Source organism: Ambystoma mexicanum, chromosome 8 (genome assembly GCF_040938575.1).
Source record: "Ambystoma mexicanum isolate Mex_15411 chromosome 8, UKY_AmexF1_1, whole genome shotgun sequence".
Lineage (NCBI taxonomy): Eukaryota > Metazoa > Chordata > Amphibia > Caudata > Ambystomatidae > Ambystoma > Ambystoma mexicanum.
In genome coordinates, this window is record NC_090929.1 from 791,563,643 (window position 1) to 791,590,700 (window position 27,058).

At 43.9% G+C, this 27,058-nt stretch overlaps 1 protein-coding gene across 4 annotated transcripts in view; it reads left to right on the forward strand.

Moving 5' to 3' along the window:
• Positions 1–27,058, forward strand: part of LOC138472450 (polycystin-2-like protein 1) — a 2,384,383-nt gene that overhangs the window by 2,035,755 nt on the left and 321,570 nt on the right. For all 4 annotated transcript variants that reach the window (XM_069610623.1, XM_069610624.1, XM_069610625.1 and 1 more), the window contains one exon: positions 5,840–5,957. In XM_069610623.1, the coding sequence (XP_069466724.1) occupies positions 5,840–5,957 (118 nt within the window). The remainder of the gene's footprint in view (positions 1–5,839; positions 5,958–27,058) is intronic.

Below are 27,058 nucleotides of genomic sequence, written 5' to 3' on the forward strand. Positions count from 1 at the left end.
TTGCCACCAATTGTTAACAATATTTACCTGCACAGCACAGACCAATTGTGTTTTCAAATGTTAGTGCTGCATAGAAATGCAACAAGCAATCCTGACAATACATACAGTGTTCATGGAGTAAGGCAACAATTGGACGACTGTGCTGGAATGGTGAGATTCGCTATGAACTCACAAGAAGATCCACAAGAATTTCTAATGTACATACTATTAGTATTGGAAAACAAAAGCACACCTGTAAATTAAATCTTCCAAATTTCGTACATGTGGAAACATACATGCACTCTCTGTAACAAAGTGATATAGGAAGAAATCCCAAATGAGCGATTTGTGTATATTTCCATACCAAATTGTGAGAGCTTCTACGTTATAATGCAGATGGCACCAAAAACAACTTCAAACTAACTGGATTTACACGCGGTCAAGTTTCACTCGGAAAGAAAACCTTTACAACAGTAGGAATAATCTACCATGCAGGAGCTACAGCCAATGCAGGTCAATACACTGTATACATTAAAAAGAATTCTGGATGGTTTGAATGTAATGATAGCACCATTACTCTAAAGCAGAGGTTCCCAGCTAACCTAGCAAATGCGTATTTAATGTTCTTGAAGCCAAAATTTACGAAATAATGTGTACTTCAAAATTGTCAACAACGTATGTGAAAGACTACAAGCAATTAGAATACATCCTCAGGTATCTAACTACCCAACAGGATGGAAGAATGACACAAATAAATGATTTTCACAGATCGTTGGAAACAAATGCACAGGCAGAATACGACTATACATATCTAACTGTTGTTAAAAATCGGCAGGAGGGCAACAAAGAAAACATGAATGGGAAAGATAAAGGAAACAGGATATGTCAACAACACAAATGAATGAGTATCACAAATCTGTAGGAACAAATGCACAGTTAGAATACGCCTACAGGTATCTAACTGTTAAAAATGGGCAGGAAGGCAACAAACATAACATTGATCAGAAAAATGAAGAAAACACTGAAAGGAAAAAATGAAGTACTGAGTTGCATAAGAAATGAAGGTTTTTTTTTAATCCGACAAGGATTTTTTTCCCCAGACCCAAGGATTATAAAAGCAAACACAGAAACTGAGCGCAATGCACAGTACACTGGTTTGTAAACTACATATGAGGGTCTAAAAAAAAAGTTAACTGTCTATTATGCAATGTGGTAAATGTGGAAAATCTGCAAACATTAACACACCTTTTTCTTTCATCACAGAAATGGAAAAAGTGATACTTCCGCCAAGTACGATAACCAATTTAAAAAAGGTTATGGATTGTGAACAAAGAAAGGAGTAAGTATATTGGCAGGCATTTTCTACACATGGGAATCTACTTGTCTAATCTATGGTAGTAATATGCTGCAGTGCCTGTAGGCTGGCCTTTCATCTGCGGTGAGTAACCTACCACATAGGCCTTACAACCAAGTTTCAAGGAGTACAGTTCCTATCCACAACCATCGCTGCAGATGTAAAACATGGTCCTTGTAAATTAGCTGCTTATAAATGTACTTTTCGGACCATCGTCTGCAACCATGAAGTGAAGAAACTAGGGCCTCAACACAATGACCACAATCCACCACACCCATATTAACTTGTAACTCCACTGCTTATGACTTCAGTCTTGTGTGCATGGGCTTTAGCCACCCACCCAAGACTGCAGGGTATCCCCACAACCACCTCGGTGATGTGTGGTAGTGGGGGTTATTCTATAGGTGTGTTATCCTTCAGTACCTCTGCCCAGAGGCTTCCCTCCTAGGTGTATGTCTGTAGATCTTACATGGGATGTGTGAGCAGTGTCTTCCAAGTCTAGTACTTACCACTTTGTTCTTGGTTGCATGGCCTTCAGCCATGCACCCAAGACTGCACGCAGTCCCCACAACTTGCCAATCAAAACGCAACACTACGGATGTGTGCATGGGTGGCACATGCTACACCCAAGAGTGCAGAATCTCCCCACAACCACCTCTTTGTTCTTGGGTGCATGGCCTTCGGCCATGTACCCAACAGTGCACGCACTCCCCACAACTTGCCAATGAAAATGCAACACAAGGGGTGTATGCATGGGTGCCACATGCGGCGGTGGTTGGGCCAGGGCCTACAGTCTTGGAAGTAAGGCCTTCGGCCTTTGGCCGACGGCCATGCATCCAAGACTCTAGACCCTGGCCACAACCACTGTAGCATGTGCCAACCATGGCAGTGTACTAATGAATATAATAATAGCCATTGGAAACAGTAATGTACGTGTCCTTACAAATCTACCAACTCCCCTGTGCACTGCACGGGCTGAAATGCTGGCGTTATTGGATCCCTAATTTTCTGTGCATACGAGGAGGCCACAGGACATATGTCATAAAGTAGGTATAAGTGTAGTATTGGGTGCATGGCCTTCGGCCCTGCACCCAAGAGTGCTAAATCTCCCCACAACCACCTCTTTGTTCTGTTGCCTACCTATAATACCTGTGTGCTTTCAAGAGTTACAAATTTCCTGTCCACTACATGGACTGAAGTGTTACTCATTTCCTGTCCACTACATGCACTGAAGTGCTATCGTTATTACCCCCCACGTACAAGGTGTCCATAGAAATTACATCATGACGGCCGAATAACAAATGCATAGATCACCCATTTCTTACCGTGTGAACCTTTCCCAATGCTCTGTGACACAGCAAAATAGGGTAATGAAAAAAGCATGTGTACATTGGTTGTTGCTCCGCTTTCCGCGGATCCAAGATGTCGGGCGCATCCAAACCATCTGACGCAGAACACGTCTCGCAGCAGCCAATGGGCAGAGATATTGCAGTGTGACCGCGGAGCGAACATAAATATCACTAATTATTTCAGACCTACTTTTTCATAATTATAAATGAACGTACTGCACGTATGGTGACAAAATTTACAAAAGCACGCTTTCTGGACCAAGCTCCTGTATCTGCCGCAGATTTCGTCTAAATCCGTCCAGCGGTTTCACCTGTAGCCGTGCGCAAAGTTTTTCCCCCATTCAGTCTATGAGAAAAAAAGATGTTTTCGGACCCCCCCTATAACTCTGCTCCCCCCAGACGAATTCTCACCAAACTTTATAATAATATTCAGAGTGGCCCATATACTTTTTTCTGCAAAGTTTGGTGAGGATTCGTCCAGGAGGAGCGGAGTTATAAGCCGCCCAAAAAGTGGAAACAGCAACTTAACCATAACTACATGGCCACTACTGTGGACATGTAATATATAGATGCTTCCGAGTGCAAGGGGAAAAAAGGGCCAGGGAAGAGGGGCGAAAGAAACAAATAAATTAATTAAAATCAAGGACTTTATTAAAAGAATGGTATTGAAGACAGATTCCCATGATCATACCAATGAAAATCTAAATGCTAAAAGCATAGATAAATTGGGGTGTACAGTGGCGATGGTCATGGAAGTTCACTGGTAGAAAACCAGGGGAGAAGGCTTTCTAGGTCTGAAGAGCCCATAAGAATAGACGAGTTTTGAGTGCTTTGTCAGGTATATAGATTCCTTCTTAGATGCTGGTGTAATTTATTCCAAAGCTTCAGGCCCTTGATTGACATTCTTTTTCATTTAATCATTGTAGGCAAGTTGTAGGTTGGATCATTGTATTCAATGTAGGGGAGAGTATTGCACAAAATGTGGTACTGTATTGTAAAATAATTGCAGGGTAAATGTAAGACAGAAAAATGAACTAATAAGCTTTTGGAGTGGGCTAGAGGTGCCGGAATCCCAGCGACTCTTCCCTTTCTCCATTGTGTGCCAACTTAGATAAAACACAGCTTGTGTCCTGACTTATTTTCCATTTTTCTGCTCTAATTTATCTGCACCATCACTCCCTTTATGCATACCTCTGTCCTGGAAGACATAGATGGGCCACTAAATCTTTCAATCATTCCTCCCCCATTGATCTACCTTCTCTCCCATCCTCCGATACTGCAGCCTTGTCTGCTACCTCTGGGATCACACACAGCTTCCTTCCTTGCTACTAGATCCCCCTGCACCAGAAAACTGTAGTTGTTGCCCGGTTTAACAATCCAAGAGAGATCTCCTGCATCACTTCTCACTGCCTGCAGACCACAGTTCTGTTAGAGGACCCACATCACTGTTTGTCCCCTGCTGATTGCTCATTCCCCCTAGAGGAGTAGAAAAGAGATACATTTTAAGAAGCATCCTAGATGTGAAATTATCCTGGAGCAGTGGAATTCTCTCAGGAAGAGCGTTCTGCATATGAGTCGGTTGTACAAAGAACAATTTGCTGTCAGATCAATCTTTCCTAATGCTTAGGCCCACTAGAGGTTTAGGTAATGTGTGTGGACACACCTGTTGAGTCGATAAGGGCAGAGTTTATTTTGCATAACATCAGACTGCACAGTCCAACCTGCCCTCTGTGGGGTATGGAGGGGCGGAAGAGACGCCACCTATGTCTGGTCAGAGGGAAAGCACCTGATTAGATTAATTGATGCAGTGTTTATACATCCTATATAGGGAATGGTATGCTTCGCTGTGTCAAATGCCACATGAAAGTGGGTAATAAACCTAGTGAACAACCATTGGATGTTCTTTCTTTGCACATTTCCCTGAAACTGTCTAATCAGTGGACAATTAATAATTTCCCCAGTCAAGATATCCCATATACACCTCTCCCCTTTGGGACAGACCTGGCTACGTATCCTGCCAAGCCATTGAAAGGGCCCTTCTTCATCAGCCTAGGGGGCCCTTCTTCATCAGCCTAGGGGGCCAACAGCAATTTTTCTGAGAAGCATGTTCAAAAGTGAAGTGAAGTTGATTTGTCTTAAAGGGACAGCTTCTCCCCACACCTGTCCCCGTTCACCAACTCAGCCCCGATGCTTAGCATGTAACAAAGAAAGTCCCAGTATCTCCTTTGTGCACTCCCCCACTGATAAATGCCCCTTGTAATTAATAAAAGGCTATGTACAGTTTGCTTTACTCTTGACCAGTGAAATATACGAACGAACTTCTGGCTCCGAGGACATCCATGAATTAATCCAAGCAAGGTTATATGCTTTGTATCGCTGGTAGCCTCTTTTCTCTGAGATGGCACTGTCCCAACGCGTTCAAGAGAAAGTGGAAAAACAAGCACATGATGCAAAGAAGGGACACATTGGCCGTTGCTCCTTTCCCCTGACCACTGATGCACGTGTTAGTATGCTATGATTACTATTCAGTCAGTACCCAGACAGTATGTACACTGTCACTTGTATATATATAATTTGTTATATTTAGAATCATAAAAAGACTGAGTTGCCAACAAGTGTCCGAAATGGCTAGTCTTATGACCATGACGTTATGTATGAGTGTTGTTAAAATACAATTACGGTGCCCCTTAGTCCACTACCCTTCAGGCATCCAACGATTATAATGCTTCAAGAATCGTATGTCTTGATAAAGTGCTTCTGTTATCAAGATATGGGTGTCGGCAATGTGCAATGCATACATTGGCCTAAGTAATTTCATGACCGAGTGCGAGTGTTCTTACCAGATATTCCTCAATCTACAAGATGCAACGAGCCAAGAAGAGCATTTCACTCATAATAGCTACTGATATCACTTCAACTGAACTCCAGTGGGAGTACATTGATCTCATTAAGTGATCCCTTTTCTATCGCCTACTTAAGTGATCCCTTTTCTATCGCCTACTGAAAATATTGACAAATTGGTTGGCACCTTAGGGTCATCTGGTGCATAGAAATGGGACATGGGACCAAATAGTTCCTCTATGAATAACATTCACTTGCATTTTCGTGTTATACATAAAAGGTTAAGTGTCTCACTTGATGTGTATCTCTACTTTAGACTTGGACATGCAGATCATGAAATAACAGCAGCATTCTCAAGATTCGACCATGATGGCAATCAGATTCTTGATGAAGACGAGCAGAGAAAAATGAAGCGTGACTTAGAGGAGAGGCGGGTAAGCACATTGATTTTATTATTAATTACTAATATTTCCAAAGACTCTAGGGTAAACATATTTAACATGGTTGAGTGCAACAGAGGAGCTCTGCGTTTGTATTGTAGAGACAAACACATTTAATTTAATGATCCTAGCGCATTTCCAGATGTTTTTTTTAATGCCAAGTATTTTACAAGTCTCACTTAGGATTTTTCTGTAAGTTGGCAAAGGCATTGGATCGTTTCAGTGTTGCTTATTTGGGATCTGAGATTCCAATACCATCACCTGTGCTGAGATGCTAAATAGTTCCATTCTGCCCTTATCAAGAACGCATATTTGCAGATCTCATTGTGACAGTCACAACACTGATTCAAAATAAAGTGAATCTTTGCTAAGGATATTCCAATGGAAGGAAGAAGTGAATTACAAGTGATGTTTGAAATGCTGGCAGGTGCAAAGTCTCTCTACAGTGGGATTTGGGCTCACTCTAAATGGTTCTATTTTGCATACGCCCTGGTGCGACTTTGCAGCTTAAAACACATTTTAAATGAACGTTGTATTCAGGTGTTAAGTGGCTGCCTCTAAAGGGTAGCTACCCATTCTAAGCCTGTATGCGTTTATGTTATTAAGTCCATGTTGCTGGAGGAAAGCCTTTTGTTGTTACTCCTTCAAAGGTTGTTGTGTGTTACTGGAGTTGTCCGTTTATGAAATCCAGTCATTCATCCATGTCTGGTGCCAGACCGCAGATCATAATTTGAGTTTTAAAGGGAATGTTGCATCTCATCTTTTGCTTTCACAGTGTGGCAGTTGGACAAAGGGCAGATTCCCCACAGTGGGACATTAAAGAATTTTACTGCAATCCTATATGTACCCTTTTTTCCTCTTTATTATGTCAAGATAACAACTATTTGGGGGTGGTACTGGTGACTCTCAAACAATTCAAACATGTTCAATGCAAGGTCCATTGCTTTAAATCAGGTGAGAAATGGAGACGGGGTATTGTAATGATGGGCATGGCCTGAAGCGTGCTGTGCATGCCGGTGCAAGTTGTGGAACTCAAAATAAATGTTAAATGTTAATGCTCACCAGCACCAATCTGCACTCTTTAACAATTAACTAACAAATTAGCATACGTGTTATGCTATTTTGAAACATCGAAAACAAATAAGTTAGTGTCTAAATCTATCTTCTTACTTATTAAGGAGATAGATTTGGGCACTAACGCCTATGTTTTTCTATTTTGTTTGTGTTGCCGATGTCCTTTCACTCAACCCAGTGGTTGAAGTGTAAAAAGGAAAATCAGTGAAATGGTGTTCCCTCTGTCCGCCCTCTTTTGTGCCCCCTCATTTCCCCCTCAAACTCAGTCACCGCCCCCCAAATTCAAACCCCATACCTGGGTCCTTCCTTTCCTCCACTCCACACCTCTGATATCAAGACTAAAGAAAATAGTGACAGAATATGCATTTAAATTACCACCATTAGTGTGTCATTGTCCCACCCCATACAGTTTTATACAGCCTCCCCTTTCCTTCGGCCACCATTTGCATGTCTTAAGGGACATGCCCATGACTGTAGCTAGCTGCATAATCCCCTCCCATTACCTGCCAACACCATGGCTTATACAGCAGTTCTAACAATCCAATGTCTCATCGCACTGCGCTATTCCCTAGGTGCTGGATTGCTTTTGTTTTATTCAATAGACTGCTTAGCACATAAAGCCCATCCCCAAAGCCTACCATGTGATGGTCCTTTTAATGCTGGTGTACATGAGACAAGCACCCAGAGCGATATATGAAGTGCTACAAGAAAAAGAGATACAAACTTCTTCGATCTGAAATTATCCTGGAGCAAAGGAATTCTCGCAGGAAGAGCGTTTCACAGATGAGTGAGTCACTTGTACAAACAACAATTTTCAACTAGTTCACTCGTTCCTGAACCTTAGATCCACTAAGAAGGTTAAGTAGCATGAATGGAGATTCCTGTTGAGTCAATAAGGGCAGAGTTTCGCTTACATACCATCCGACTGAACAGTCTAACCTGCCCTTTACGACGGATTAGTGCGAAAGCAATGCCAATTCTGTCCGGCCAGAGAGAAGGGGCCTGAGAAGATTTATTGATCCAGTGTTTGCAAATCCTGCATAGGGAAGTGGCATGGTGGACTGTGTGAAAGACCACAGATAGGTCTAGCAGGCCTCACAATATGCACTGGCCATTAGTCACTGGCGAGTGATAATCGACTCTTGGGCAGCAAGAAATGTTGTGCAGGGTGCATGTGGAGAACTGATGGGCCAGGTAACTTTTTGTATATGGTTACTAGCCTGCAACTTGAAATGGTTCCCTAGGTCTAGTAAGATGAAGGGCCTCATTACACGTAAGGCGGTAAACCAAGGTGGTATTAGCACCTTGGTCCATGCCGGTAAATTACCGGCACCGCCTTGGAGGAAAGGGGAATTACCACCCTATTCCAAGGTTGGTGGGGCGGTAATTCCCCCTTCTACCATTGCCCTTCCCCATTCCCATTTTTGCCCCATAGGGCATAATGGGAATGTGCTAATTACGGTACCGCAAATTTGCGGTGCCGTAATTAGCACCAAGGTCCCTTTGCGGGTTGGTTTTTAATGCCTGCAAAAAGCAGGCGTTAAAGTACCAACCCGCAAAGGGACCTCATAGTAAGGCGGTAAGGGTTAACGGTCACCGGTACCATTACCGGTGACCGTTAACCCTTGCCGCCTTCCGTGTAATGAGGCCCGAAGTCTCTAACTCTTTTAACATCCACAAATCTCCTAATGTCACTGATCATTGACATGGCCACTGTCTCAGTACTATGGCTGGTCTGTGGCTAGCTTGCAAGGGATAAAATATTACATGCAACACCACTTATCTTTAGAGCTGTGAGATGGTTTTGGCTTATAGCAGTTTAGCTTAAGGAGAGAGGGGATATTTGCCTAAAATACTGAAGTTTTGCAGCATCTAAGTAAATGGCCCTTCCGAAAGGTTCTGAGGACTGGGGTCTTGTTCGAGATGGTATGAAATCCTTTTAACAATGGTGACCAGACGTGGAGGAAGTGATGAGCCTGATGGATGGGCTCTAAGTAACAGTTTATCCACCTGAAAGAAGGTATTGGAACTAAAGTTATCAAATACCACTTCACCTGAGCTGGGGTCCAAAATTGGCAAGGCATCCCTATCATCTTTAAGTTCTTCACCTACTAAGCATGCCTGAATAGTAGCCATTTTGTCAGATAAAGCATATGCAGAGCTTGTGTTTATTACCTAAGAGGGCTTAAGTGTTTTATTTGTATAATTTACTTGTGCATTCATAGTTCTCAAGATTCCTTTTATAGACTACGGTAGTGCAGGAGTGCCAGTTAGGATAATACTTTCTGAGTGTTTCTCACATTTAATCTATGTCTCCAAGTACCAGATCACCTTATTCTTCATCTTGGAATTCTCTGGCCAGCCTTTCTTAAAAGGTACAACAGTATTATCTATATTATTCGCATGGGAATGATATCTCCAAGCACGATACCACGTTATCCTTCATTTTCGATTTCTATGCCCAGCAATTCTTAAAAGGAGCAACCGTATTATCTATATTATTTACATGGACATGACATTCTTTTAGTCAGACTATAAACTGAACAAGGAATCCTTTTTGGGCCAACAATCTGCAGCCTCCCTCAGGTCCTCATTATTGATAGACTTCCAATTGTGTCACTCAAAAAAGAAATGATTAGGCCTCCTCCCTCTGATCCCCTTTATATTCAGGGACGTTATGTTCCTGATTCTCTGGTTGGTACTACAACCAGAAATTGTGTGGGAATGCAGCTGTCTTCAGCTGAATCTCCTACCGAAAAAGAATGCAAAAAGTTGTAATCCTTACGCGAAAGAATCACAACTTCAGCAGCCTATACTACCCATATACAGCTTATACTACTGTACAGTCTAAACTATCGTCCTCCCCATACACAACAACACTCCCACCCATCAATAGCCCAGAGATGCCGGCAGCATTCACAGAGGCACACCGTAATAAACATTCGTCCTCCCGAGAAACACAACAACACTCCTACCCACCTATACCTCGTGGATGCCGGCAGCTTTCCCAGAGGCACTCCGTAACAAACTATCGTCCTCCCCGAATGTCCTTCCCTCATCCCCTATCATCCTCTCCTCATCCCCCGCCACCTCCTCCCTATGAGCCCCTCTCCCACTGCTCAGACTTTCATTCAAGGGAGACCACAAATAGCGAGACAGGCCAACTGCATTGGACCAAGATAAAAGAACACTGCAGTCGAATTCCACCCAACCACATGGTACGTATACCTTGCATCACATCTGTGGACACAGGCCACAGGCACAGCCACCCATCCATGCACCATAAAATGCAGCTATCGCTATGCCATTTCAGTCTAGCAGCACACACAGCCATCCACACTGAAACCCCTGACGTACCTCAACACCTCTGCCATTAGTATACAGCGACAACCAATGAAAAAAGATTTGGTCTAGCTAGACACACATCGAATATTTAGCAATAGCACCCTATCCTAAACCACCAATAGCACTGTAGGAAAAATGTAGGCTCACCATTTCAACCTCTAGACTCTTCATATTATCATTCACATTAAGGCGACGGTTTGAATTTTAACTAGGGCCACGGATGTGAGACTCATTGATGGACTCAAGTGTATGCGTCTCAGGCTGAATTTAAATAGGTGCCAATGCACAGAGTACATGCCAGAAAATTATCACTTTGCTCCATGATACTATTTTAATGGGCTGAGTTGCACAAAAAAATAATACTAACATGAAACTAATATAGCAATTATCCCAACCTCATTTAACATGTAACTGATTCCCATAATAACATTTAGTGCAAATTAGTCCATGATATAAGCTGGATGCAGATTGAGCGAAATGCATGATGCTCTGAAAATAGAGCAAAAAAATGATTTAAACGTGCAGGCTGGATCTGTGTTGTAAACTGAGAAATGTGAAGATCCGTTATACTAAAATCATGGCATTGTGGCGCAGGGAGAAATGTAGCAAGTTCCATTCAGTAATGCAGTCTGTGTTTCGGCTAAAAGGCACAGAGGAAATCACATGATGTTTTAGTGGGATGATCTTGTCAAAGGCAGGTGATTTTGAGTGACAAGGGGTTTATGAAAAGGGTTTGAGGCAGAGAGGCAGGAAATGCTTGCACTCACTGATGGAGGGAGCAGAAGGCTGATTGCTGGACTAACTGTCTGCTGGGCTGAGGCTGTCTCTCTCCTGGGTTGGCAATCTTTAGAAGAGCTGCAAAGTCTCCAGCGACCTTAGCTGTGAATGACCCTGGATCCCTGCCAAGCTGAGTCTCGGAATATCACCAGTTTAACTAAGGTAATTATGAGGTCAATTGAGGTGTGTATGAAGTGAAGGATACTATTTAGCACAGATTAGATAATTCATTACATTTGCTGCATTAGCAATGAGAAGTTAAACGTGCATGTAAAACTGTGTTTGTATTTCTCTACGTTTATTTATCCGATCAACTTTCGTTGCTTAGTCAAGGTTGATTTGGCAGAGCTTTGCACATTATCGCAGATAGAGTATTGATATTCATTGCAGAAAAAACTTTGCTTATGTTGTGAATTACAACGTGGGTGCATGTGTCACTGTGTAACTTGCATATTTCCAGTTTATGATAAAAATATAAATTTGAAAAGGTAATTTAGGTCTCATTGTATTTGTCTGCATTTCAGTCTCATTGGTTTGGTTCTCATAGATAGATAGAAAGTGTGGCAACAAATCTCTAAGCAAAGTAAGTAATAGTAAAAAAGGAGAGGCTGAATGAATTTATTGTATTTCATTTGATTTGCATTATATATATATATACCTACCTACGTGAACAAGCGGTTAGAATATAGCGAAACGCGTCATCTGCCATCCAGGCTTTTCCCTTTCTGCTGCACTTTGAACAATAAAGACATTTTGTGCTGCCTGGACATACTATCATGCCCTTTTTCTGCTGGGTTTTGATTCACATCTCTCAGCTGCTTTCAGGAGTGCAGCCTGTCGGATTTGCTTTGCCTTTAAGGCTTTTCTTTTTTTGAGAAAAACAAATTATATATATATATATATGTATATATGTGATCCATTTATTCAGAGTGTATCAAGTCCAGTATTTGTTTACTGTGAGTGACCCTGGTGAAATAATAATTAAGCAGTATTCTGAAATTACTCTCATCACTATAAAAATACCACCATAGTAAAATACCACAAATACCACGAAACACTAGATATAAGCCCAAAAAGTCTTACAGATTTGGTGCGTTGGCCGGGAAACTTTAAAATAATTACTTTAAGTGGTCTTGCATCTTAAAGCATAACCATATTTTGCACTCATTAATTGAATTAGTTCTGTGAGGTAGTGCAGTACTGTGTGGTCACTTGACTCTTGTTATAGTACCGTTGGCAATAGTGCCGCCATGTCCAAGATTCAGGCTGAGTTTTCTGAATTGTCAGATTACCTCGAGGCAAAGCTTTATGCCCATGCAGTTTGATCCTCAGAAAATGTGACAATATGGGAAAACATTTTTGATGAAGGAAGCATTGTGCAGGTGTGCCTCCTTAGGTTATTCCGAGCAACAGGACGCACAGAGGAGAAAAACTGCATCATCAGACTATGGTTTCTGCTACACAGATCCATAAAGATCCGTAAAGATGCAAAAGAAAAGAATTAATTAGCAAATTACAGTGCAGCTTGGACAATGAATGTGGTCAGGTGCAGCAATTAAAAGTGGAATTAAAACCGAGGGAGCTAGACACTGAATTGCAAGCCACATGCAGTGATCTTCCTACTCATTTGATTTAGAGAGAGAAACAATTTAATGAGAGTGAGCAGGAATTAACCCACATAAAAGCAATATTAGATGATATAAGACAAGATAAAGATGTTGCAATTTCCAAAACGCAAGCTCTTAGAGAAGATGGCAGGGAGAAAGATAAAGAACTTCATGCTATGGAACAGGAGATATTTAAATTACTGGAAGAAAATGACAAAAAGGCCAAAGCATTTAATCTTTCTCAGACACAAATCAATGAATTGCAGGCAATAGTCAATAAGGTCTGGGATGAGAATTCTGACCTCTGTCATGAGACAGAACAGCTTCATGTACAGTGCAAGAACCTGAAACATAAAATATTTATTCTGAAATGTCAGGAAAAGCGACAGGGTACTACACTCACTGGAGCTGAACTCAATCACAGCTCTAGTCAAGGAAACAATGTACCAACAGCTCTCTGGCCAGACCTGGTTATAACCCAATGGTAGGGTCTGAATCACCTGCAAATATTCACACACATTCTTGCCCACAAGAAAACAGGAATGAGCGACAAAATGACACATACCAGAATGCACCATGCAGTCTTATAAAAATTATGAAATCCATCAAGACTTTAATTCAACCATTCAAAAAGGAAGGCAATTATTGCATGGAAGACCATTTAGAAATTGTTCTTGATATAGTCAAAGCCCTCCAGATAACTAGGTAATAATATATTTAAAGCAAAAAATAAATCACAGGTTGAGACTGCGCCCAATTTTTCAGAGCATGGTTTATTATATGAACGTCCTTTCTGATGAGACGTGTTTCGGTCCTTTATAGGACCTTTTTCAAATCAGGGCTAATTTTGTATATAACCGAAAAATCATATGAGTATTTTCCAAACACAACAAAAGCAAAATCAAAGATAAAAATGTTCATTCACATATTTAACAAAAGACACCAGTGATATAATAAGAAAAATGTTGTTTGTAACAAAAAATATATAATAGTTATTGCATGAAAGAAACCAAAATGCCAGACAAAAATGGAGTGGGGGATAGGGAGGAATGTTAGGGGTCAAGAGATAAACAAAAACACATTTCCATTAGTCACTGCTAGATGTATTGTCATATTGTTAATCAAAAATAAATTTAATTTGACAGTTTTACCTTATTTTCACCTAATGCCCCTTAATGGGTTAAAGCAAATAGTAGTCGCTCATCAAGTCTCGGGTTAGATTCCTTTAAAAAAATGTAACTCAAAGATATTGTCATCTCTAGCTGTGTTTACAGAATCACCACAAATGTTTCATAATATTGGGAGAAGATCGTTTTGATGGTAACGTTGTTTCTTTGGACTCGTAACCATAAATTAGGGTGTTTTTAAGTATCCATTAATTTTGTACCTTTTAGTATAAATATATGCATTTAATATTTTCATACGAATAGTTTTGAATCTGTAACAGAAAAGGTATTGTCCTTTTATTGCCCTTATATTCCTTGTAAGCTATGGAGAAATGCTCATTCATGTTTTCAGATTAGTATGTGCCAATAGAGCGTTAAAGCTTCTGTAGGTGTTCAAAGCAAAAGTCTGTGCGCGCGTGAGACCCGCGCATGGCAAGAAAATAATAAAGCCTCTGAGCGTTTACAATCTTAAACACGGATTCTCGGCAGGCATTTCTACAAAGGCAGCGTGTGCTGCACTTGAAGGACTGTCTCTTACCTGCCAACACTGTTCTCGCGCCTAATCGCGTACCGCCGATTATCCAGAGGGGGCGTCGAACAACGCCTTCTCCCTCATTATTCAGTTCAGGTTGCCATGGGAACAGATCCAAGCACTGGTCCGTTTTCTAATTGACTGGCAACTATTTTCCTATGTTATTGAGGCGGCCATTTTAAGATAGTGTTAACAACCTTGCACTGTTGTTTCTTGGGCATGTTAAAGATTCAATTTTGTCCTTAATAACTATTGATGAAGTTGTATAAAATACTAAAAATTGTTATGTCATGTGCTACATCGTTCAGGGATTAATTCAACAATGTTATAAAATTGAAATTTGATGATTGTAAAGTTATATGCGTTGCATGCAGCATAGTCTTGTATTGTACTATAGTTTGATGGATTACTAATGGAACAAATAAATACCTAAATTGCGCTGTCAGATATTAATATTTTGACAATTGTCACTTTCTAAAAGGGCCAATGTGAGCATTAAAATTCTCAAGAAAATTTACAATATTGAAAGAGAGGGCCTGTATCCTGTCCAGAGTGATAATTACAGATAAATAAATTATAGTATATTCATAGTGGTTCATTTAAACAGATTTAGGGATCGATTCATGGAGCAAAGGTGCGCCGAAACTCCCAGCGCAAGCAGGCGCAAGGTGGCGCAAGCGTGAGAAACCCAGCGCACGCGCACGCGTGCAATTCAAGGAAGACGCTGCGCGTGTTTCCCGCTGTCCATGCGCCAAATCCTGCCATGGCGCACGCGGGCACACGAGGCGTGCGCTACGCGCACATCAAAAGCCCACATTGCGCGGCGCACACAACCAAAGTGGCGGAACAGTGGGCGTAACACGCGGAATGGGGAATAACGCGTGAAAAAGAAGGCGTAACTGGGGAAGTACTGCAGGGAACTACACTGAACGCCCAGACGCACGCGAACAACCCGTATTCATGGATTCGAATATGGGAAACCCGCGCACGGCAAAAGACGCACACAGGCGTCAACGCGTCCGCCACACGAAGGCAGGCGGAAGCGTCCCCGCGCACAGTATAAAATTGTGCGCAAACAACAAACACGTATATACAGCTACGATGAATGCCCCATTTGTCGCAGCACTGATCGTGGGACACCGCAGGAGGAGGAGAATAGCCAGGGCACGCATTTTCGCACCACGGACAAGCCTTTTTGGGATGCCTGACGACCAGGTCTATGGCAGGTATAGGTTTCCACCCCATATCATCCTAGACCTGGTCAGGGAGTGGGAAGATGACCTTACATCCCCCACCCTTTGCTCCCAAGCATTGAGCCCCTTGGAGAAGGTGCTTAATGTCCTGCATTTCTTGGCCACTGGGTCATTTCAGCGGACTACTGCCATAGTGGGGGGGGTCTCACAGGCCACGCAGTCACGCTGCCTACACCAGGTACTGGCAATCATGACAGCGCGCCCCTCAGTCCGCAGGCACATATATATGCCCAGAACACCCGCAGAAAGGCAGGCCGTTGTCCTGGATTTTTACAGGGTGGCACACTTCCCCAAAGTGCTTGGTGCCATAGATTGCACCCATGTGGCCCTACGTCCACCTAGGGCCACTGAGCACGTCTACCGAAACTGCAAGCACTGGCATTCCATCAATGTACAGGTGGTATGCGATGCAAAGGGAATCATCACCTCTGTCTATGCAAACTACCCTGGCTCCACCCATGACAGTTTCATATACAGAATGTCCGCCCTGAGCCGGGCCCTGGAAGCTGGGCAGCATGGCGACACCTGGCTCCTAGGTGAGTACAAATGCCCTTGCACATGCATGCATGTCAAACACACACACACAAATACACAAACCCCAATAATCACAACCATTTACACCTCCCCAGGGGACAGTGCCTACCCTCTGAGTAACCAAATGATGACGCCAATCCGGAACCCCACCACACCACCCCAGGTAAGATACAACGCTGCCCATATTGCTTTAATGTTAGGAGATGTCTCACAAATTGCCCTCCCCTACACATTCGTGTTGAAGGTGTTTTTGAGAGAGATCTATATACCCACTAAGTCTACTAGTCACAAATACATAAATATAGTCTCCATTTGTGGTTATAAAGGTTTATTCACAAACACTACACGCCAACACGTGTTTCAGCCCTCTCTAGGCCGTCCTCAGGGCGTTGTTACAAATGTGATAATTAGGATTCACTTTAAACAAACACTGTGACAAAGTATAATGGCTTTTTCATACGAGATACAGATAGCAAATTTATTAATTAATTAATTTATATTGGCAGGTTTGCATTTACAGTAAGTCCAGCTATTATTACTGCAAAGAAAGATGTATGCATAAGGATTATGGCATGCCCACATCACAAAAGAGAGAAAGCAGTCCAAAAACGTGTGGTACCTGTTCGAAAGAACAGCTGGATATCATATCCTTTCTTTTTCTGCCTGTAAAGTTAGAGAGATGCCCCTGGTTACTAATTATTTGGCAATAGTATTAGGTGAGGTTTAACAATCAGGAGTCAAGAATTGGATAAAATGTGCAAATGCTCGCGCTTACCCAAGTTAGAAGCTTAGCCGATAGTACAAGGTGTAATGCGCTGTCGTTTCCGTGCTGTAATTCTGTTTAGAGTTCTAAGAATAACATAGAGAAAAAGCACAAAGGCCAGGTTTCCCATCAGTCGCTGTGAATAGAAAGATACCGTACTGGAGTTGAAAGGAAAGGCGAGCTGTCAGACACTAACCATTAATCGCTTCCCATTAGCCGCTTCAATGCGAGTCTAAGTGCTGTCTCCAGCACGTCCGTCAGGCGTACGCCTCAGAAGAATGTGGGTGTTGTCTGGGCTGGCCAGTCACCAAACAGATGAAGGTTAAAGTCTCCGATCATGTGATACTTGGCAATTAAGGTTGCCAAGCAACTTGGTGCATAGAATGAGCACGGAAGCTTCCGTGTTTAGTAAGTAAGGAACAGAGTATCTGCCAATCCTGGTGCTACAGTCAGTTTTTAAACATGTGCAAAAAGGAATTAAACGTTAGTATTTATAAACTCCGTCCATTGTTAGAAAGTAGAAATCGTTTGTAACATAGTGTGTGTTCGGGTGCTAGATTTAGCACCAATAAGTGGTGTAAAATGTGACTATTTATTTTCAAACGCGTGTCCGTTTAGAAAGGCAACATCCTAAATATGTATTTTAAAAGCAGCTAGGTGCTGGTATTAAATACTCCGTCCAAGGTTAATATGATGTATCCTTGTCAATGTAATTCATATTCAAATGTCAGCTGCCAGGTGATGGTTAGCCGTCTAATTTATAAGGAAGTGTATGTCTATCTTATAAAACGCATGCACGTTAAAATGCAATAAGGACATAATGAGATTTATTACGTAAGAGCGGTCTCTTTCCCATTAGGGGGTACCAAGTTAGTGTTGGTTCTGGGGCCACACGGTAGGTTGCTTGATCTCTTGTGAAGTGGAGAATGCCTCTAATATAACTGTTACACATAGTGATATTCAGAGGAAAACATTCAGTTCATGTTCTTGGTTGAGACCAAGTTGTACACATCTGAGCCTGCAAATCATACGGGCTTCCGCTTGTCGTAATTTCAGTTGCCTGTTTCCTCCTCTTGCATGTGGTTTGATATGTTGTAGGCCCACACATTTGATGTCCTTTCTGTGCTCCATTTGGTGTTCCTTTTGCCAGTGTGTTGCAAAAGGTAGTTTCATGTCTTGACTACTAAGATTCGAGAGGTGTTCTCGAGAGAGGTGTCATTTATTACATTTTGAAGAAACATTGGAACCTCTTACATTTGGATCCAGATTTGGGGACATACATTACAGATAAGCCAAGAATTATTTTTTCAAGGGCACCTACACTCATAAATTTACTTTGCCCTTCTTTCATGAAATCTGGCCCCAACAGACAGGAAAATTGGCTCACACAGAGCACTAGACCAACAGGTTTCCAAAAGTGTGTGACCTGTAATTTTTGCCAGTTCGCACTATCCCCAACCAAAGTATTTACATGTCACGGTAACCTGAGAACCAATATTACTGACTTCATTAACTGTCGTTCCAAGTATATTGTATATGGTATCCTATGTATCTGTAAAAAAGTATATGTTGGCAGCACCATCAGGGAACTGAGAGTACGCATTAGAGAACACCTCTCGAATCTTAGTAGTCAAGACATGAAACTACCTTTTGCAACACACTGGCAAAAGGAACACCAAATGGAGCACAGAAAGGACATCAAATTTGTGGGCCTACAACATATCAAACCACATGCAAGAGGAGGAAACAGGCAACTGAAATTACGCCAAGCGGAAGCCCGTATGATTTGCAGGCTCAGATGTGTACAACTTGGTCTCAACCAAGAACATGAACTGAATGTTTTCCTCTGAATATCACTATGTGTAACAGTTATATCCGAGGCATTCTCCACATCACAAGAGATCAAGCAACCTACCGTGTGGCCCCAGAACCAACACTAACTTGGTACCCCCTAATGGGAATGAGACCGCTCTACGTAATAAATCTCATTATGCCCTTATTGCATTTTAACGTGCACGCGTTTTATAAGATAGACATACACTTCCTTATAAATTAGACGGCTAACCATCACCTGGCAGCTGACATTTGAATATGAATTACATTGGCAAGGATACATCATATTAACCTTGGACGGAGTATTTAATACCAGCACCTAGCTGCTTTTAAAATACAATTTAGGATGTTGCCTTTCTAAACGGACACGCGTTTGAAAATAAATAGTCACATTTTACACCACTTATTGGTGTTAAATCTAGCACCCGAATACACACTATGTTACAAACGATTTCTACTTTCTAACAATGGACGGAGTTTATAAATACTAACGTTTAATTCCTTTTTGCACATGTTTAAAAACTGACTGTAGCACCAGGATTGGCAGATACTCTGTTCCTTACTTACTAAACACGGAAGCTCCCGTGCTCAATCTATGCACCAAGTTGCTTGGCAACCTTAATTGCCAAGTATCACATGATCAGAGACTTTAACCTTCATCTGTTTGGTGACTGGCCAGCCCAGACAACACCCACATTCTTCTGAGGCGTACGCCTGACGGACGTGCTGGAGACAGCACTTAGACTCGCATTGAAGCGGCTAATGGGAAGCGATTAATGGTTAGTGTCTGACAGCTCGCCTTTCCTTTCAACTCCAGTACGGTATCTTTCTATTCACAGCGACTGATGGGAAACCTGGCCTTTGTGCTTTTTCTCTATTTTATTCTTAGAACTCTAAACAGAATTACAGCACGGAAACGACAGCGCATTACACCTTGTACTATCGGCTAAGCTTCTAACTGGGGTAAGCGCGAGCATTTGCACATTTTATCCAATTCTTGACTCCTGATTGTTAAACCTCACCTAATACTATTGCCAAATAATTAGTAACCAGGGGCATCTCTCTAACTTTACAGGCAGAAAAAGAAAGGATATGATATCCAGCTGTTCTTTCGAACAGGCACCACACGTTTTTGGACTGCTTTCTCTCTTTTGTGATGTGGACATGCCATAATCCTTATGCATACATCTTTCTTGGCAGTAATAATAGCTGGACTTACTGTAAATGCAAACATGCCAATTAAAATTAATTAATTAATAAATTTGCTATCTGTATCTCTTACTTTGAAGTACATGTGCTGGTCGTAATAATTTGTCTTCTAGTAATCTGTTCTTCTTTTCTCTTCCCTTCCCCCACTCTTTGTCCTCGGTCCTCTCTACTCGCACCTGAATCCGGTGCTGATTGTGTACATATGACCTGTATTTATTGTTTGGATCTTGTTTTTTCAAACTATCACATGGCAAGTATGAAAAAGCCATTATACTTTGTCACAGTGTTTGTTTAAAGTGAATCCTAATTATCACATTTGTAACAACGCCCTGAGGACGGCCCAGAGAGGGCTGAAACACGTGTTGGCGTGTAGTGTTTGTGAATAAACCTTTATAACCACAAATGGAGACTATGTTTATGTATTTGTGACTAGTAGACTTAGTGGGTATATAGATCTCTCTCAAAAACACCTTCAACACGAATGTGTAGGGGAGCGCAATTTGTGAGACATCTCCTAACATTAATACATATGCTTTGGAAGGGATACCGAGAAAACTACCCTTCTATGTCTCACTATTGCAGCAAACCACCTAGACTGACCAAGTTTCACAATAATTGTTAAAATTGTGCGCAACAACCCATACTAGGGACTTTTTCTCGGATTCGCTGCCCATATTGCAACCAGGGCCATAGTGGAGCGCACATTCGGAGTGCTCAAGTCATGTTTCCGCTCCCTTGACCGCTCTGGCGGGCAGCTACTCTATGCACCCCCAGTAGTGTGCAGGATCATTGTGGCAGCATGTGTCCTGCACAATGTTGCAACACGGCAGGGCGTACCAGTGGACATGGTGGTGCCCCCACATCCCCAACCACAGGCACAGGCGCTGCCCATGGGAGGGGACAGGGCACGTGGCGAGGAAGCCCGGACCCAGCTTGTGGCCACATTTTTCACCTAAACTCCCACCCCTGCGGAGTGCACACTCGATGATGACAAAGAGACAGTCAACTGTCACAACCTTACCACCCTGAGATAGTTGCCATGGAAGTGCCACATTGTCTGCATCCCTAGCTACTTAAACACAAGCTATCCTGTGTGACCAAAAGGCACACATATGACATATGACATGACATGATATGGCATTTGTAACGTGCCTATACACAAGTGTTTCAAGGTGCGACGAGGCAGGGAGGGGGGAACAAGGGAAGACAGACAACGATACTACTAGGCCATATGTCATTTAGATTGCGCAAGTGCAGGGGTAGGGGGAAGGGAAAAGTGCAAGGGGAAGGGGAGGGGGGAGTGCAGTACAGGGTAAGTAGAATAAAAAACAAATAAATAGGCCAGCTGGTGGCAACTGCAAAGGTAAGTGCAGACAAGTGCTGGGAAGGGGGGGCTGTAGGGATAGAGAGACAGTCCCGCAGTGCAGGGGTTGCCAGGGAGGCAGTGCAAGTGGAGAGTGGCTGGGCCAGGGACCGAGGTCGGTGAGAGTGGCCCAGTTGCAGATCCAGTGCAGTTTCAGTGAAGAATTTAGAAAGGGAGAGGGAGAGAGAAAGCAGAAGCAAAGAGGAAGGTCTTGAGGTGCTTCCGGAACAGGAGATGGTTCTCCTCAAGTTCCAGGGAGGCAGGAAGGCTGTTCCAGAGGGAGGCCCCTGCCGCGGAGAGAGATCTACCCTCAGCTAGTTGCTTCGAGAAGCGGCTGACCCTGACATGCATGGTGTGAATCACACACACCTGCAAAACAGGCCATGACCATCACTGTTATGTCACTCAAACCCTCCCAAACCACAACATGACATGGCAAGCAATAGCCATACACCAACACAGTACCAATAAGGTACACATTGCCATGTCAAAAATGTACAGTGGCATCAGACAATGATGCCTGACATGGAATCAGATGAAATGACTGACCAACAACCTCCCACCCAAAATAAGTCATTCCCAAATGCATTACAAAAGTTGTAGACATAACATAACAATGAATGCTTGTCTACATGCACATGTGCATTGCAAAATCAACACTGCAGCTTCTGTGTGCTATGTCCAACTCCTGCAAGACACTGCTCAGCGCACAGCACAGTGAACAACTATTGTGTGTGATACACACCCTGAGCATCACATCTAAGCGACAAACCACATCAAAAAGCAAATTAGGCATGTACAGGATCCATAATTGGTCACAGAACATGTGCTGCAGGGACACAGTGGGCACCAGAAGGCAAACAGAGTGTACACGTGGATATCCAAGGGTGGTTGTACATGTAGTGCATCATAGTGCAAGTGTGTGGGTCAGTAAGGACATGCACTCAACATATGCATGTGCAATCAAGTGACCATCAGTGTCCTCTACACATCACATGTGAACATTCACCATGTGTACACCCCAGCATGTCAAACCACAACTATCCCCTCACACCTGAAAGGTAAACACAACACATGAACAGGCATTGATCAGCAGAACCCAACATGTACATAGGACACCACAATTACAATGTCAGTGTTCCCATCACACTGCAGGGCAAGGCAACTATCAACAACAAAACACCCCCCTCCCTCACAAATGACCATGACTCACTGAACAACTGCACCTGGCCACAGGATCACCCTTCCCCTTCGTCACCATCTCCCACCTTGTGTGTAAAAAGGTGCCAGCACCCTCAGAGTCGACCCTCATTTGCAAAATCACAAAATCCAAGCCAGAAAAATGAACCAGAACACCCTCCAGTAGATGACTTGACGTAGCAGTACCTCACAAAGGCCAAGTACTACCACAATGATGTAACAACCAAGGTAGCACAGTAAAACAATGTCACAACAGGATGTGAACCATGTGTGGTACATAACATAGAATGATGCACCATGAACGGATGTGTACTGTCACAGGTCCCGTGTACATGCGCAGGAGTGGCATGAACCAACCACCCCCACCGTGGTCCGGGTGCCTGCAAGGTCAAACTCACACAGGCCTCTGAGACCCTGGTGGGGAAGGAGGGTCAGGGATATGCAGTCGGGACTGGTGTTGGCACACTGGATAACTGGAATGAGTGGCAGGAGAGGGGAGGAGGAATGACACATGAAAGTAGGGGATGCACGAAAATGTACTACCTGCATGAACACATACACAATCCGAACAAACTTGGACATCATTGTCATGGCCTTCTGTAGTCCAGGCTTAGGAGTGGCACGAACCAACCACCCCCTCTAGGGTTTTGGCGCCTGCAAGTTTGGGGCTTACACAGGCATCCGCAACCCCAGCGGGGAATGAGAGTTAGGGAACGTTGGTTGGATAGGTACGGGAAGCAGGAACACCGGGTAGAGGGTACAGGGTTTAAAATTGGATAGGTCTCCGGGTGATTAGGGGGAAAAAAACATACCAAATTGAATTACACATTCATCCATGCATTAGTGCACCCCCCAGCAAGCCTATGCAGAGCAGTTTGAAAGAAAAACAACAAGACACTTAGCTCTGGTTTTGAGTGCTGGCCTCCTGCCTGCGCACTCTCAGGTCCGGTTACAGGAGCACTTCAATGCTGCGAAGAGAGCCACAGTTAATAATCTGTGCGTGCCCATAACACAAAAACACACCACCAAATATGCCCCATAGCAACAAACTACTCTACAAACAGACAATCTGGTGTAGATGCTTCGTACCCATATGTAACATTACCCCTGTGATGGGTCATACACAGTCAATTCAGTAAGTCAGCCGCCGGTGGGTGCGTGGCAAATGGAACACCAATGTGTCACAATTCACACAACATGCAATGTTCCCTGGATAAGCAGACAGACCCATATAGCAAGGCATGACTTCAGAACAAGTCGTGTTCCTCCATGACCAAAACAAAGGAGGCAGTGCATGTTTCAAAATGTACATGGAAATGAAATGCACTGCACCCGAGTATGTCCCTTGCTGTATGTCCCTGTGAGCTGCCCCTTTCCATGTCTCGGAAGGCTACATGGTTGATAGAAGTGCCTCAATGGACCTTTGTGTACCGGAGGGTATGTGCCAATGCCCCTGCAGGTACCCCAGACAACCTTACAATCAACAGCCATCAGTCCACCAACACATCTGAGCTGTATTGTGTGCTTCAACACCAATATTCGTCCAAGCTCACCCTCAGTGCTGTTACTAAGCCTGCATGTGCAACTGGCCTGGTGCAAGCTTTGCTGTGTTGTGCCCCCCCTGTGTTGCTCACCTTGCCTGGAGTTCCTTGGAACACGTCAGCAGTTCTAGGATGTAGGTCTGCAATCCCTGTGCCTCTGCTTGTGCACACATGTGCATGTGGGCACCAACAAACGTGTCCAGAATTCAGATGTCCAATGGGCCATGTCTGCTGGCAAAGGTGGTCTGGAGGCTCATCCCCCTGCAGAAAGGGCATGAAACACATGATTAATGCTTTAAGGTCATCTGTGTGTGTCTCTTCAGGCATCTCATTACTGGACCATGTCAGAGACTTACATCAGAAATCACACCATCAGTCCGTCTTTCACATCCAAAGTATGGAACACACTGTCTACGGCATGAATTGCAACAAGCACGTGTACAGTAAAGATAAGAAACATACTACACAATGCATAGCAATGAATGTACACATTAATCATGAAACACCCCATCTAGCAAAAGCTGAACAGTGGTCAATAACACCGCAATCATCCCCACTAGGGATGTCAACACAAGTTACACAGCACCAGACATGCCACAGATATGACAGTCCAAAGCCCTTGTGTAATAGGCTGTCACACCGAACCATCCTTGCGAGCCCATGGATAAGGGAGGCAGGAGTGGCATATGTGAGTCAAGGACCCCAAGCAGCAAACACATACACAAGACAAGCCTGAAGGGCCCAGCTGGAACAGACAGTGGATGCCTTCAAAAGCCACAAAGCACCGCACCGCCACATGAAAGCACAATAGACAAGCATTTTTAAACTATATTAACTAATTACGCTATGAAAAACCTACATTACCTAATTAAACTAACTATCAAACAGAAACTTAACTAACTAAACTAAAAGAAAAATAAAAAATGGCCATATACGACCCGGGGGGGAGGCACCCAGGAGGGGGGAGGTACAGGGTGCTGCTCAACACACACATGCAATGATGCTGAGCCAAAAAAAAAACCTCCATGGGCTCAACGCCTGCACAGCCTGACCTATGTGGGAGATAGATGGTCATCCGAGTCTGGCTCATCCTGGAAAGGAGGACGTGGCACAGTAGCCTGGCCACGCCTAGCCGCAGCTTGCCCCTCGTCGGCAGCAAGTCTGCCAGACGGGTGAGCCTGGTTCTGTGTGGCGATGTGACGTAGGTCTGCATGTAGAACCTCACGTGATACACGTGCTTCCTCTTGCAAGGTAGCACGTGTAACACAGAGTTCCTCCTGCAAGGCCTGGCTGGACAACCGCTGCACCTCCCGGCAAGCCTGTAGCTCAGCCGAGATGGTACGCTCAAGCAGTGCAAACCTCTCCTCTGCCCGCTGCCTCTGGGACATCATAAGGACACCCAGAGTGGATTTGAGGGAAGCATATTCCTCCCTCAGGGCATCCATGTGCACCTCTGCGTGAGCAGCAATTGCTTGACGCAGAGACGACATTTCAGCCTGGCATGCCCTGTCTGAGGCCGCCATGCCCAGCCTGAGCGAGCGGGCCGTGGACCGTGCCGCCTGCTGCTGGAGAAGCACCTGCCTAGCAGGGGGGAGCACAGATCGGGCCACACGCTCCATGCTCTCAGCGATGTTCTCCATTGCTGCCCCCTGCCTTTCTGAATTGGCAGTCATGTCTTGCTCCCACTCAGTATACTGTGGTTGCCCGCGGCGACCGCTTTGCTGGGCTTGACCCCTGCAGGACCCAAGGACCGGGTGTCCTCGCTGTGTTGGCACCGCCCACGGCTGAACGACTACATGCCCCCGTCGACGTGATGCCCCAGGCACATCAGTGACTGGTGTGGAGGGTGACCCTGCGTCCCGATCCACCACGGGCGGAGGAACCAAGACTGTCTGATCCCTCAGTGCAGGTGTCGCGGACAGAGGAGTGTCCACATCAGAATCACTCACCCCTGACACATGGACTTGATGCTCATCCAACTCGACATGGACGTCAGAGTCGTCATCAAGGCTGGACTCATAGGCAGCCAGAGACAAGATGGACTGTAGCACTTGGGGGTTTTCGTGGCCTACCACCCCACAACCCCCATTTGTGCCGGGTTGATGTAGTGGTAACAACCCTGTGTCTGGCATGACAACACTATCCTCCGCCTCCATTACGTCATCACCTGAAAAATAGAGAGAAAAGAGGTCACTACACATGTCAGAAGCACACAACACACACCGACAACAAACACATCAGGCAGACATGTGACACACAACATATAACCTGGCATGCATGCTGGGTCAACTTTGAATTGCTTCTGTGATCAGACCTGTTGAAAGGTGGCAGTTTCCATGGAAGTGGGTCTATGCTGTGCAGAAAATGTGTATGCCACTCACTACCTACATGTACAAGGACTCCATGGTGTGTGTCAGGAAATGTGAAGGCAGTGCAAGGTCAAATTCAGGCATCACGTGCACTGTCATTCAATGTGTAGCATATCTACAAGCCAAGCACCCATCCACCCAAGTACAAAAGCAGGGATGCCTAGCATGGTATCAAAAGGCTGACCATACACCTGTGTATTGACAGGCAGTGTTGACTGGCATCAACAGCTTAATGTGATTTAAGTGACAACACTGAAAATGATGATGGGACAGTAAGCAGGACACATGATGAAAACTCTGGAGGCCGCCCACGTGTGAAGGAGACACTACAACAGTTGGACAGAGTCATTGGCCATTAAACAGGCTGAGGCCTGTGAGCCACACAGATTGTCAGAACCTAAACATGTGTGCAACGCAGTACTGAGCCACAGTTGACATGGGAAGGCTGATGAGATGCCATGCAATGTATGTCACCCAGGACTTGTATTACAGTGATCATCCAGTCAAGGACACATAGGGGCATGCGTGC